Genomic DNA, 14,639 nt, shown 5'->3' on the forward strand with positions numbered 1-14,639 from the left:
GATAAAATTTCAGAGCAAGAGTTGTAGTTGAATTAATTGTAATTGAGTATTTAACAGTTGGATCTCTTTGTTGTTGAATTGTTGATATGTCAATTGGAGTTGTGGACAAGCGGTCAAACTGGGAACGCAGGATTTTAGGAAATTTCTGTACTATCAATGGTGAGTAATGCATGTGATTTTTTTTTCCTCGAACTCTTCGAAGAATGAGAAAATATCTGTTCATGGATATTTTTTAGATTGACGATTTTTGTTTCGTTTTTGCTTCCGAATAGAAGCCTTGTATTTGACGGATTTTTCGATTTTCTAATTTCAATTGCAAGGTATGTAGCATGTTCTGAAACGCGAGAGACCGATATTTTTAGATTATGCTGTGTGTACGGGCTGAGAAATTCAGAACTGTGAAGATTAATTTTGAGAAATTTCTACATCAATGCGGTAAAATTTTGCAGCTAAAGGTTTGAATTTTGAACTTATGATAGCTATTATTAACCTCGATCGATCGAGTAGTTCCTCAAATAGAGCAACTTTTGTAAATTTCGTTTTTCCTGAATATCTCGAAAAGTACAGCAAGAATTTCAATTTCTTTTTTTCACAATACTCCTCTCAGTTGGTTCACAATCAATCGAAATATCTACATTTGTTCTAATAAAATTTCGTGATATCGGCATTTTAAGATTGTATCATAATAAACGTTGTGAACACGCTGAATCAGTAAAAGAAAATAGAGATGAGTTGAAATTTGGTACACTTGTAGTTCTCATAATATTAGAGGTGGGTATTGTGAATGGGCATAATCAGCGAAGCGATTCCAGAGATATCACCAGAGATTATAGGGATATTACACCTTCTGCGTGAATGTATTTCCTTGAATATTACCCCACCACTCCACGGGCTTTAATTTTTTCTTCTTCAAAAAACGAGAATAAGATACGAGGCAATTGGCGTTCATGAGTCGATTTTAATCGATATCAATCGATTGGCGTTTATGAAGACACAAAACTATGAGGATATGTATACCCGTTCGTACAAAAATGGCGTGATATTGCCATTTTTTCTTTTTTTTATATTTTCTGTATTCTGTACTCAATAATTGAATAAAAAATTGGGATAGCAAGTTAAAATTTGGTATGATCACAGCTTTTATGATATTGAAAGATATCATAAAACATAGATATAGATATCAGATGGGAGCAATCCACCGGGTGGTAGTTACAAAATTTATTTTTTCCTTGAAGCTCATGTTACTTAAAGGTCAAATATATCTTTCTAAAACCCCTGGCAAATGTTTTTGAAAATATCGTTGTCGGCATAGCTATGGATCCATTCGGAAGCTTACTACCAATCGTATTGGTAGAAATGAAAAATTAGAAAAAAAAACTAACGCATAAAGTAATGGTTAAATGTCTCCTGCCAAATAGCTCTCGCCCAACTGCTTGTTTGTACTGCTGATTCGTGATTTGTGCGATGTTTAGGTTACAACAGATTTTTAATTACTCCATTTATTTTTTAAATTACAATATTTGAAACCGGATATCTCTCGATAGAATAATTATATGAATAAAGGAAAGAACTTCAGATTTATTAATATTAAGTGAAAAGACAAAGCGCCTTGAGCTGTTCATTGATTTATGCATTAGTAAATCACGTTAGTTAGTAGAATAATAATAATGATTGGAAAAAGTGAGGGATGGAGGTTTGAAAGAGCAGAATTACGTAAAGCTCAATAAATTGAAATAATTAATTATCAACATGAAAATAGAAATATATATTTCAGTATTTTTAAAACAAAATACTTCTTACAAAGAAAAGAGTTACAAACGTTGGAAAAATTTGTACATGTTCCTTAAATATAGACAAATCAGGAAATTAATAACCATCCAGAGCATATTTTGCGCATTCGCTGAAGAGATCAAGTTTTTTTCCACGTTCTATGACTTATATTAATGATTTTCGTAATCCTAAAAATTAGAAGACACATTTCATGTTCTACGGAAGATGCCTAGTATCACAATTCTCATAATTCTCATGTACTTATGTATAATTACATATTTTCTATACAAAACGATTGATACATTTCCTCATTATTGATAATTTCAAGAAATTTCTATTACTATACGTAAACAATGTAAAAGTGGACGTCAAAATTTGTGTTAGAAATACAATTATCATTTCTATCCTTCAATTATAACTAAAACATTCACTTTATTGATAGCATTTCTTATTCGAAGAAGTAATCTCAAATATCTATCGAATTATAGTTTAGTTACAGTATTCCAAAACATATATTCGTTGAAATAAGGCACAAATGTGACCATGGAATGAATTTCCATACCTTAATTTGTAAAATCGTAAAGATTGATCGACGAGTCGATCGAGCTGCACATTTCAGTTACTATCACAAGTTTCTCATTGATCGAAAGGAAAATTCAACATCAGCAAATTCGTCATCAATTTCCCTGATCAATGAACGAAGTTCTACAAATTGCAAATACATAATTTAGACTGTGAGACTGCGATTCACAATCAACAGTGATCTCCTAGACAAATTACCTCCAATCAACAATCAACAGTGATTTGATTAAAAAATATACATTATACAAAATTCAAAAAAATTAATTAGAATTAATACAGATTGCTTCAATAGTTTTATCAAAATATAGTACTAAAAATTTTATTGCAAAAGCACACCATTCGAACAAGGAAACAGGATAAGCGAAAATTCTGAGATCACAGAATTCTAAATCCCGTCTTTCCATACTGATAAGAAATATCACGCACGAAAAACAATTAATAAAAAAAAGTTCGGCAGACAATAGTATTGGAAATATTCCACAGAAAAAAGTGAATTAAATTCAATTTTCTCATATTACTCATTCTATCGCGATAATTTCTATAGAACTTTCTTGTGAGCACCTCACCAGGAGCTGCTGAACGAATTCCCGCCCTGGATCGTTGTAAAAATTATTTTTCACTGAACATTTAGTTTTTCGGTCGAAACCGTGACATATAAAAATCGCAATCGGTGCAATAAATGGCGGACTCCGTGACGGGTTTCTTTCTACACAAATTGCAGGGGACAGTCTTACCTCCACCAATTGGCTGCGGTGTCTTCTGCAGAGGCGGTGATATTAAGCCACTATTTTGCCCTTTACCACTGCCCTGCACCTGTTTACCCAGTTTCGGCATGGGTGGATGTTGATAGTTCGGATACTTCATGTTCGATTGAATCTGTCCATTCTGCATGGAAAGCGGATAAGTCTGATTAGGTGCGAGTACATTCTGCTGATCTTTCTGCGGAGGTCTCTGATAGGCATCGACCCTGGGCTGATAGCCCTGATTCTTCGGCAACTGCTGATGATTCTGAGGGGGTAAACCTTGGCCTTGAGAGTGAGGATGAACAACTCGATTGGGTGGCGGTTGATACTGCGGCAATTGCTGATTAATCCTCACCTGTCCATTCACCTGTTGATAACCCTGATAACCATTCACTTGATTTGGCTGATTGGAATTCATGAATTGTTGATAGGAATTCGATGACTCTATGGGCTGATGGAAATACTGCTGATTATACTGAACAGTAATTGGACTGGAGTTGTGACTTGAGAGTCTCTGACTCTGTGTATTTAAATGTCCCTGTCCCACTTGTCTGTTCATCTGGCTGTTCATTTGACTATTCATTTGATTGTGCTCCAACTGAGAGTAACCAGGATGACCAATAGGATGACCATTCGTGTGCGCCTTCTGCTGAAGGGCATTTCCCTGATACTGCATTTGAACGGTATAAGGACTCGATGGCTTCGACGTTTGCGAAACAGGAATCCCCTGGTTCCTGGGATGAGACGTATAAGTCTGTGGATATCCCTGAACCATCGGTGGTGATGAATAAGAATGAGATGGCGATGTATTCTGTGAGTACCTCATCTGCGATTGTGATTGCGGCAAGTATGAAATTTTCTGCTGATTCATTGAATTTAGGTAGTCCCTTGTGTCAGTGACAGAGAACTGATTTCTCATATCCTGAATTGATTCAGGATTGTCATTCGAGCTTTGCCTGGTCACAGCAGTCTTCACAACTTCAGGCACAATGGGATTAACGCTCTTCAGTTGATCCTGGAATGGTGTCGCTGGAATACTGTCAGCCTCGCTCTTCAGGGGTAATGTGTGCTGTTGAAATTTCATTGCTGGGGCATTCTCTCGATTGATTTCGGCCTCCTGCAGACTCCTAATCTCCCGCAGTACCTCAGCAGTCTCTGGTTTGTTCATTGCTGAACGTAGTACCCTCTCGAGAATAGGATTTGGTATGTAAGAGTCCTTCTCATCGTCCTCAGCAGTTGCGACCAATACAACTTGATCGCAGAATGATACACTCTTCTTCTTTCCAATTCTATTCTTCGTTTTTCTCGGTGCAATGTCTTCCTCATTGGGTAGAATTGTTGTATTTTGAATGGTATTCTGCATTGCGACTTCACTTATGTCGTCCTCAGGGCAATCTATTGGCAGGCCATTCTCGTGGGGCAGTGTCAATGACATCGATAGTATTGCAGCATTCAGACTATTGGTCTGAGGTACTGCTGATGGCGACATTAAATCAATCCTATTCTGGATGGAGTTGTAGTCGCAATTGGCCGAAACAGGCATTTGATTATCAGTCTTCGGGGGTGGACTATTGTCGACTGGTGGCTGATTCGGTGGCTCCACACTTTGCCTTCGAACTTCATTTACTAAACTGGTTGAGTTGATCCCTCTATTGTCAATCTCGCTTTGAGCCTCTGGTTGGGATTTAATCTTCTCGAATCTCGCAGCCATGTCCCGGACGGACGAAGCAACCTTGGGACAATCAATGACATCGTGTCCCGTGGATTGTACAATCCCCTGCCCCAAACTATTCATCATCAGATCACTAGTTCTCCTCGCAATACTCTTGGGCACCTCCTGGCCATCGAGTGCTCCTCTTTTGACTTTCCTCTCAGCCTGTTTGGCCTGAAGCTCCTTCAGCCAAGTCTCATTGGAATTATTCTCCTCATCGCGCACTTCCCCTCGATTTAGTCGGGCGTCTTGCACCTGATTTGTCTCCAGCATCAATTGCCGCTTCATCTGCAATTGCGCCAGTAAAGTGCTTAATTGCTGTACCTCCGTCTGTGTGTGTGTCAACGGTTGAACGTTTTGCATCACCTGAGAGTTCTCAACCTCCAATGGAGATGGAGGAGGTGGAAAATCTTCCGATGCTTGTCTCGAGTGAGCTACACTAGCTGCTGTTGGATACGGTGGCGGTGGAAAATCCTCACTCGATTGTCGAGAATGTGAGACGATATTGGCGTGCACAGGATATGGCGGCAATGCCTCCACCTGACTTTTTCCCGGGCTCTGCTCACTGTGTACATCAGCATGAGTAACAACGAGCACTGGTTCATACAGAATCCCATTGGCGTATTTAACAACGTCATCCTGAATTTTATTGTCATATCCCTGTTGATTGGATGTGAATCCCGAGTGTTTACTCTGTTCATTGTATGAAGGGAGAAAGGGCAGGGAATGCGGCTCCGCTGAGTAATCGTAACTCTTATCATTAGAAGATTTAGTATAAAAATTGGATTGATTCGAAAGATTCCAGTAGCCATTGCTGGTAACTTCCCCTTGACCATTGACAGACTGTTCATTAAGTATCGCCGACTGTTCCACCTGTTGCTCATTGCGCACTTCGTGACACTTAGACTTGCTAAGCTGAGAAGTCGTCCTGAGGGGCGGTGGTGGTGGTACTTTGGCAACGTGCAACGCCTTCCCGGCACTACCATGAAAGCTCTTCCTCATCAAACGACTGCGTTCCAAATTGGGATTAGTCGTGACATTTCCAGTGAATTCCAAATGCCCTTCCGACAGATAACCACTCAAGCCTTGGCCAACATTTCCTTTCAAACCGACACTCGAATCATCGACCGACTGTTTAGGCAGACTGGATGCATCCTGGTGGTTAGATGGCTGAGCCTGGCCCTCCCTGAGGTCTGGCATACTCCGGTTCTTTCGTTTTATCAAGCCCCCCATGAGTAGCTTCCTCCTTATCTTATGCTGCTTCTTCCCCTTCTGATCTCCCGCCTGAGCTGTCTCGCCACCTCTTCCACTTTTAATGACCTCTTTGTTTGCATCACTCGTTTTTTCTGATTTAACAGTCTTCGGCGATACAGACAGCCTCGACGGAGCTATAGAGAAGTCCTTGGACACGTTTTTATTTCTCTCCTCACTCCTCGCTCTCTTCTTATCCTTCTTGTCGTCATCACACCTCCTCACACGTCCCAAAATGCCTGTTCTCTGCGTTGGCCTATCGTAAAGCATGTACTCCTCGTCCTCAATGACATTTGCCGACTTTCGGAGGTTTTTCTTCTTCGGTAATGTCGCGTAAATCTCAATGTTCTTGGTAACGGGTTTCTCCAACAAGACCGAAGCATTAACCAGCAATTCACGACTGTTCTGACGTGAGTGATTACCCTTGTCTCTTGAATTCTGACGAGAATGCTGCCCTGACTTACTGTTCTCCCTTGAGTGTCTACCCTCTGGCACAGTTTCGTCCTTTTCTCCACTCATAACCACCTGCTCCTGGAGTATTCTTCGATGCAAGCTCCTAGACCTCATCACACAAGTATTATGCTTCATCCTGGCTATCGTGATGGTGTGGGGATTATTGTAGGGCGCATCCATGGCAGCTCTGGCTTTGCTGCTTGCAGCATTACACAGAGCTGCAGCAGTACCCAAGTCCCCTGCGTCCTCAGCGGCACGTGATTTATCTAGTAATGCATCTGTCTCCTTGCAGAGACGCTCGCAATCGTCATCGAGGGAAGTCTGATAGCTTTCTGGTATTTGGGCAAGCTGTAGATTGTGCTTCAGCGTGTGTTGAAGAGGCAAACTGTCATTTGAGGATAATGAATACGAGTCGTAACCCGCGTCATAGTGACCGGAACTACTGCTCGACATCTCTCCGGATTTACTTGTCGGACTCTTTGGAATGCCCGAATTTCTCTGCATTTTGTTTACAATGTAGAGATAGGGGTTGTCCATAGTCGTGGAGGAGCTTGATGATGCACTGTTGCGATCCCCTGACCAATTCCCTGAATCTCTTCGTCGTGAGACATTCAAGTGGTCTGGTATGTTGATGCCATCCTGGGGGGCTGCACCTGCACTGAGGCTTCTTGTCAATTGCATCTGTTGTTTTTTCTGCTGATACATCACACTTTCCACAGCTCGACGACTTATGTACTTCGAGTCAACAGCGCCGTCCCCTGCATCCACATTATCATTTGTGAATATTGTCTTTTGAATATCTGTGAGATTCTGGTAGTCATTGTAGACTCTTCTCTGAGTGTAGACGTGAGGTGGATGTTCGGGATTTGGTGTGATGGCGCGTCTTGCTGTATTGTTGATCGGTTTCTCTGGGCTCGGGGTTATTGATCGCCTGGTGTTCTTCAGGGGGACCTTCATGGTGTTAACAGTTGGAAATGCTGTCACCAGCTTAGGGGCGTTCTCTGTGTTCACTGGTGTGCCACCTGGGGTGGCATACAGCAGCAGCAGTGGCTGATAACGACCTCTTCTGCATTTCTCTACCACCTGCTCCCAGCGTGGGCCGATTTCCTTGACTGTAGCGTCGTCGAAGTAGATCCACACCTTCAGTTTCGTGTGAAAGAAAAAGGTTGAGTAGTGCTTACCGTAGTACGTTACCACACCAACAAGATTGTGAACTGTTGAGGTACCCCATCTCGAGTCGACAACACTATGGAATACATCGATCAATCGTAGATTTGTGCCGATTGTCGCGAATACATCCATTATGTGCTCCAGGGACGGCCTTTCGCTATCCCATACAACACCCACTGATACTATTTCTGGTCGATTCATTAGGGTTCGACATATCTGAATTTTTGCACCGCATGCACTTGGACAGTCGCGAATATCTCCCATTCCACCAGCGCATCTCAATAGTTGACCGAAGAAATCGGCACTGGTTTTGTCGATCATCGTGGATGGACGGACTTGAGAGGTCAACGCTGAGGCCGATACGTAATGGACCATCTACAGAGAGAAAACAATTGGTTCTTATAATTTACTGATAGAAAATATTGAACCTCTACTTACTATCAACTAATTGATCATTCAAAAAATTGGGATATTCCTCGAGGCGTTACATTTATTGTACAGACGATAATTGTTGAAAGATGAGTAATTTATTATTTATTCATAATAATTAATTATTTTATCATCAATTCTATTGAGAAATACTTGATACATATCCACGGAATACGCGAATTGATACGATGGTTTAATACGGTATGATATCTCTAGTGGAAAGCCTCCCACGTATTATTTCATAATGAGAGCGAAGAATTGTGTTTTACAGAGATATGAATGAAATATGATGGGAAATTGATGGAGATCGTGTGAATTGAAGGGGTGATGGGACTCCAAACTGCGTAATGCAATTGGAAATTATCATTTTCATTTCTGAATTTTGATTTTTTGCAAGCACTGACTGCATAATAGTCACCATAACGATCGGAGTGTGGATTCATAATTATGACTTCAATTCTAATGAAAATTAATATAATAATAATGACATAAATATTCTGATTGAATGTTGAGTCCTAATTATTATTGTGAGGTGGTAGTGTGTATTATGATCCTTTGGGTTGAAAAATAAATGAAGCGGCATCGCGGCTTGAACTTTTGTCGTACTGAGGAAAAATGTAATATTGTGTCAAAGCACAAGATATACTTACTTGGGTGAAGGGTAAGGGCTCCGAAGTAGCACCACAAGCACCACAAACACTTTGCTCTACAAGTGTCATAGCGAATTTTTGATGAGGTACGCAATGTCTTGCACTGCACATATCCTCGGCCTCTCCGTTCGCAATGTGCAGGTGAATTCGTAGAAGTATATTTTCCTGTTGAGCGATGAGAAAATTGAATAGATAAAAACCAAAATAAGTATTACCAGGTATTGGGTATAATTCAGTAAGAGTACGATGGGTGCTGTGTACATTGTAAGTAGTCATTACAGAAGTTTTTTATAATGATATGCGTGTACCTACATACCAACGCGGAACAAGCATGTGATTGTATTACGAATGAAAATAGAGAAGTGATTTGGATTTCAAACTTGTTCTGTATTCTAGGCGGGTTTGAGTACGTTAGATACATGATTTTCTTTGAGTGTTGACAGATTTTGCGGTAACAAGTGCCGGGAATATTTGTTTACCCCTAAACACTTAGTTGGCCATCATAAACTTATCGTTAAAGAAATTTCACCTAACCAATGTATGTAAATCGGGGCGTATAAATTATAGTGAATGACAATTGTAATTGCATAATAATTTTCTTCCAACGGTTTAGAGAGGGAAATCTCTTTAATAACATTAATATTTATTTCGTCCAACTGTGAACACTTGAATTGCTCACAATAATATTAATATATTTTAATATAAAATGATGAATCAGAAATAATAGATAGGCACTAGTTAATTCGTCAATTAACTTCCAATTTGTTCTATCGTTAATTTTTGTTTTGCCGTTAAATCAGATTCAACTAAGGTGACAAACTGTGAAATGGTAATGAGGAGGCTGAAAGCAAAAAATAGAGAGTGGTGGAAAGAATAGAGAGGCGAGCGGCACGAATTAGAAAGAAGGACGAAATTGATAGAGGTCCTGTCAGACGAGATGAATACACCACTATGCATAGGGCTGATAACCATACAATAAGTGCTAAGAAACCACCAAAAAAAGGGGACCAGCAGCGAGAGTAGACGCCGCAGTGTTCAAAGTACCGATCAAAGACGGGAAAAATGCAAAAATAACAACATACCAGAAGTGGAAAAATAAATTATTGAAAATCTAAAGTCATATTACATCTTATTTAATATATTCAATTTATCAATGTTATCTATTGTAACGGAGTAAAAGATTAAGAAAAATAAAAAATTAAAAAAAATTAAAAATTGTGAAGTAGTATCAATTCAACTAAAATATAGTATACTTACGAAACACTCAGCTGCATCGTCCATGAACCCAAGCTGGAAGCGTTGTTGATCCAGGAAACTTTCAGCGAGTGCTCGTCGTAGTGCATCAGGAGGCAGTGCACTCTCTTGTGAGAATTGCAACTGTGAGAATAAATCCTAAAAAAAAAAAAATCATTCAAAACACTGGAACAATGAGGACTCAATAAAAAAGGAGACGATCACTCAAAGTCAATATCGCTCGGAGTTAATCACGAGGTGACAAAAAAATTCCATCGATTAAACTGACGCAGCATATTATCCATGAAATTCCTGCAACGAATCGTAGTTATGTGGTTTCCTCCGTGCTTTCACTAAGAAAACAAGTCGAGGTCTTTCTATTTATGCTGCAGAGATCAAGCGTGTTATTTTTTTGTGTTAACATCTAATCCCTCCTAACAATCTCCTAATTATTGAACCGTTTTTCGTCCGAAATCGCTCCACAAACTCCAACCCATTCCCTAAATCAACGAAAAAGTCATTAGGACGACAATGAATGTCTGATATTGAATTCATAGATTGAGATCACAGCACTACATCGATTTCTTAACAGAATTATTTCTCAATTCCATTGGGAAATAGTCAACACTCGGGGCTTGACATGATTGATCTGCTGACAAAAAAATGGCTAGTGGAAAAAAAATAGAGAAATGGACAGCTATGGATCAGATCTTTGCCCCAATTATTAGTAACTGTCGGATAGTTTTGGCGCAATTAATCATCCTCATTACAATTAATGTAATTAATCCATCAATCCAATGGAGTAATCTCAGGTAAAAGGTCAAGTAAGTCATTCAATTGGCCAATCTATTTCGAGTGGAAGACACTACGAGATAGCTTCGATAAAAAAAAACATTCACCTACTGCGGAGCGATGGAAATATTTCCTCCACTCAGTTGATATTTTGGATTATAAATAAAAAATTGTAAACACCGGTACAACAAAAATGAGCTATTAAAGAGAAATGAGAAGAGCAATATGTTGAGGACGGTAATGGAGTTTTTTATACATTTCGTTTGGAGAGGATATAATTTATGAGCCACCTTTGATTCAATGGGGGCCGAATCATCTGTCTCTGCTACACAATTCTCCTCTTCAGCTTCGGTCTTGGCCACTGCATCGAACTCCTGGTCTTCATTTTTTTCCGAACTTTCATAAACTGCACTACCAGCTACATCACTCGGCTGTCTGACTTTGATCCACTTCAACATGTCTGCAGCTCCCGAGAAAACATTAAAGGCCTCAGTAAATCTGAATGGCGTGCCAATCACCTCGATGACACATAACATTCACTCTCATTCCGGGAAACGATGGCACTTTCAATTCCAATCTGCATCTCGACTTTATCACGATCGGATTCATGGCAAAAAGTTATATTTTACATTAGTATGGCAAAATGTTGATGGCTTTTCAGAGTCCCGGCGTTATTTCAAGACTAAATTGGATCGGCAGTCCTTGGCGAATAGTTGGATTATACAATTGCCAGTTGTTTCCATTCCGTGCAGAATCAAGAGGCGAAAGGAGAGAAGCCCAAAGACCTGGGGAACAGAAGAACAAAAGACTCGGAGGGACTCGTGCATGAGCTCTCCACGTGATCAGTCCTCAAGTTATTCAATCCAACGCATTGAGGACATGGAAAATTTTATTATCCAATCCTACGCCACTCAGTTAATTGAGGTACACGATTTCTTCAGGATCTTTTAAGGAGAAAACAGCACATGTCACCACTGGTATTCACTGAACAACTGGTGTACGTTTTTCACATGTTGAATTGTTCAAGGATAAACTACGCCGATATTTTGGGGAATGGTGGAGGAAATCGATTGATAATATAACGTTATATTTTGTTAAGCATCCCGGAGTAACGTAGTACGCTAACTTGGCGCACGTACCTTGGGAAGAGCGCGTAAGAGAGTGCTGACTAACAGCCCCCACCTCACCACAATCCAAGAGGAGCGCCCTGAGGGGCCTCAAGTCCCCTTTCTGGCGAGATAGATCTTAGAGGGTCCCAAGCAATGGCTGACATCATTCTGTAAAGCAAGGCCTATACATTCACCAAGCTGGTTTTCCACTTGGTCGTGACCAGGGACCACATAACCACTCGCTGTATACATATCGGAGGCTCGGTTATGTGTATGTGTATTTCCAGTTTCGTACAAGTAAAAGTATAAGTGGAAGAATGCGCCGATTTCTTTTTGCCTTGTACATGCTACTGTACCAATGTGTGGGTTCACTTGGAGGCTGCATAGTCAGTTCATGATCCTCCATGCTCAATGCAACTGTAATTCTATGACGTAAATTCAGCGTATGAATCTTTACGCGGAGATTTAACTCGAATGTCAAAGTGGAAGGCAACAATTATCAGTCTAGGCTTTTCAGCAAAATTTTACTGATTTTTTGGCGGGAAATTCCCAAGATTTATTGGCGCAAGCTCATTTTTGAGAATTTCAATTTTTCTCACCGGTTGAGTTGTTATTTGCAATTCTTCAATGAATTTCATTTTCCAGATTTCGGTCTCGAAATATCAAATGGGGAAAATAACTTAAACGTGGGATAACTTTGGAATTAAAAATTTGGAAAATACATTTAGATTTTCAATTCGTCGGGTTTTCCGAGACAGATTGTCAAAATGCAGTGGAACGTACCGAGAAATTTGATAATTTTCAGGATAAATTCGTCATTCATTCGCCAATTGTTGTCCTCTAGAGCCAGAGAGCAGTCGTGAAAAAAATCGCTCGGTATTCTAATACGCAATCATTTTCTTTGGTAACTGCTGGCTTGAGACAAAAGGCCGAGTGGTTTGCGGTCTAATATTCCCACCACGTCCCTCCTAAGGTGGTGGAGATGTGACCAGCGACAGATAGTATTATTTTATGATGATGGGAAGGGCAAGATGCTGGCGAGGAATTTCACACGGGACGAGTGCCAAACTTTTTAAATAAAATCCACCCATACACTTTTTCCACTTGAAATTCCACAATTTCATTGAATTATCAACCTCTATCCTGAATATAAATAAATTTATCACCCTGCAGAATAATTCGGTGAAAAGTCAATAATTTTATTGATTTCAATAGCAAAAACGCAATACTGGATTTTTCGTCTGTACATTTCGAGAAACATTGTAGGATCCGATAAAAATCCGGGATTCAGTCCTGAAACTTGGAAAATAAATTTTTATCAATACTGGATTCTCACCTTGAGAGCACAGAAGATACAGGATTCTCGCATACAGGCATGTCCGGACAGCTCACGGAAACTCCTCCGGAAGATATCGAGATGCCACAGTACCTGAAACGAGAAATGACGCATCGGGTCAAACAGGGTTTTATGGGTAATTCAATATTTTGTAGAATCCAGGAAGTAACAGCGTTAGAGAATGTTAGGTAGTCGATAATAAGCAGTTTCGGGCACGTACAACTCTCATTACTCAGCTACACCAATCCCATGTAAAAAGATTTAAACTATAAACCGGAGATACCGTTTTTGTCGTATAAACCTGGATATGGGTATTCGTGGCTAAATTCAATGTTTCCTCGTATCGGAATTACAATCTTTCAGGAAAACCATACAAACTCACATCCTTTTGAAAAACAACTAGAGATTCCTTTGCATTTAATATAATCTTATTCTCATTATCTTCTACGAGGAAAAAAGAAAATCAATTACACGTTTATTTGATTAAATAAATCATCTACTAATTTCGAATAGAACTTTTTTATTCGGCATAAAAATAATTTATTGGAACCCATCAACGATTTATTAATAATTGTTTAAGTTTCTCTATTCAATGCAAACTAAACCTCTAACTAACTACAAATCTAGCTAACTACTGGTTCATCATTTTGACCCGATGCTACAGAAAAATAAAAATTTCAATTCATTTGATAATCTACAGATCTCCGAAACTCTCACGTATTTTCAACAGATTTTTTGAACCACGTGAAAATGGCTCAGAGTTTTCAAGGGATTTTTCCAGAGAGCAGGAAATGCTAATTCTCCGTGTGTATCGACCGCAGGCCCTTTTCACGGGGACATCCACCTATAATGATCGTGAAGGCTAGTGCAACGTGGGAAAACCAGAAACAGTACTGAGAGCATAAAAAGATCATAAATCGAGGAATGGAAATGTTGGAGCCGGTCGTATGCTCCCGCATAGAGAACAAAAAATTTCGGCTCTGGTGAACCTGTACAAACATTCTGTTCGACCTTAGGCAGGTGAATACGAAGGGCATAGGGGGATAGTTGAATAGTGCTAGGGGTGTCCAAAGGGCCAGAAACGACGCAGGTACTCAAGGGATCACAGCGTGTCTGAGTGGTGCGTCACACAATAGCCGTGGAAAAACGTGAGAATGTATGAGAAGAGAGGAATTACCATCCCAGATCATCTTCGGAATAAACAAGAAAACTTTCTCGTCCAAATGATTAATTGATATTGACTGGCAGTAATTGGAATTTTTTAATTTTTGCAACTGCAATCGTAACCCCGGAAGACATTTGTTGAAAAAAACAATCAAATTATTATTATTATTATTATTATTATTATTATTATTATTATTATTATTATTATTATTATTATTATTATTATTATTATTATTATTGTTGTTG

The 14,639-nt window shown here is 39.6% G+C and overlaps 2 protein-coding genes across 5 annotated transcripts in view; one reads left to right on the forward strand and one right to left on the reverse strand.

The window, feature by feature from the left end:
* The window catches only part of LOC105268487 (uncharacterized), a 27,859-nt gene continuing 13,220 nt past the window's right edge, over positions 1-14,639 (forward strand). For 2 of the 3 annotated variants that reach the window (XR_892337.1, XR_892338.1), the window contains exon 1: positions 357-455. Coding sequence is in view for 1 of the 3 variants with exons in the window: in XM_011308089.1 (XP_011306391.1) it covers positions 87-159 (73 nt within the window). In the remaining 2 variants the exon portion in view is untranslated. Of the gene's footprint in view, positions 160-356; positions 456-14,639 lie in introns of those variants that run through there. The other variant, XM_011308089.1, reaches the window with a different exon arrangement.
* Positions 1,799-14,639, reverse strand: part of ec (echinus) — a 26,711-nt gene continuing 13,870 nt past the window's right edge. For both annotated transcript variants that reach the window (XM_011308090.1, XM_011308091.1), the window contains 4 exons: positions 13,230-13,322; positions 10,017-10,151; positions 8,760-8,924; positions 1,799-8,055 (listed from right to left, as the gene is read on the reverse strand). In XM_011308090.1, coding sequence (XP_011306392.1) covers positions 2,980-8,055; positions 8,760-8,924; positions 10,017-10,151; positions 13,230-13,322 — 5,469 coding nt within the window. In that variant the 3' untranslated portion in view covers positions 1,799-2,979. The remainder of the gene's footprint in view (positions 8,056-8,759; positions 8,925-10,016; positions 10,152-13,229; positions 13,323-14,639) is intronic.

Source organism: Fopius arisanus, unplaced genomic scaffold, assembly GCF_000806365.1.
Source record: "Fopius arisanus strain USDA-PBARC FA_bdor unplaced genomic scaffold, ASM80636v1 scaffold00058, whole genome shotgun sequence".
NCBI lineage: Eukaryota > Metazoa > Arthropoda > Insecta > Hymenoptera > Braconidae > Fopius > Fopius arisanus.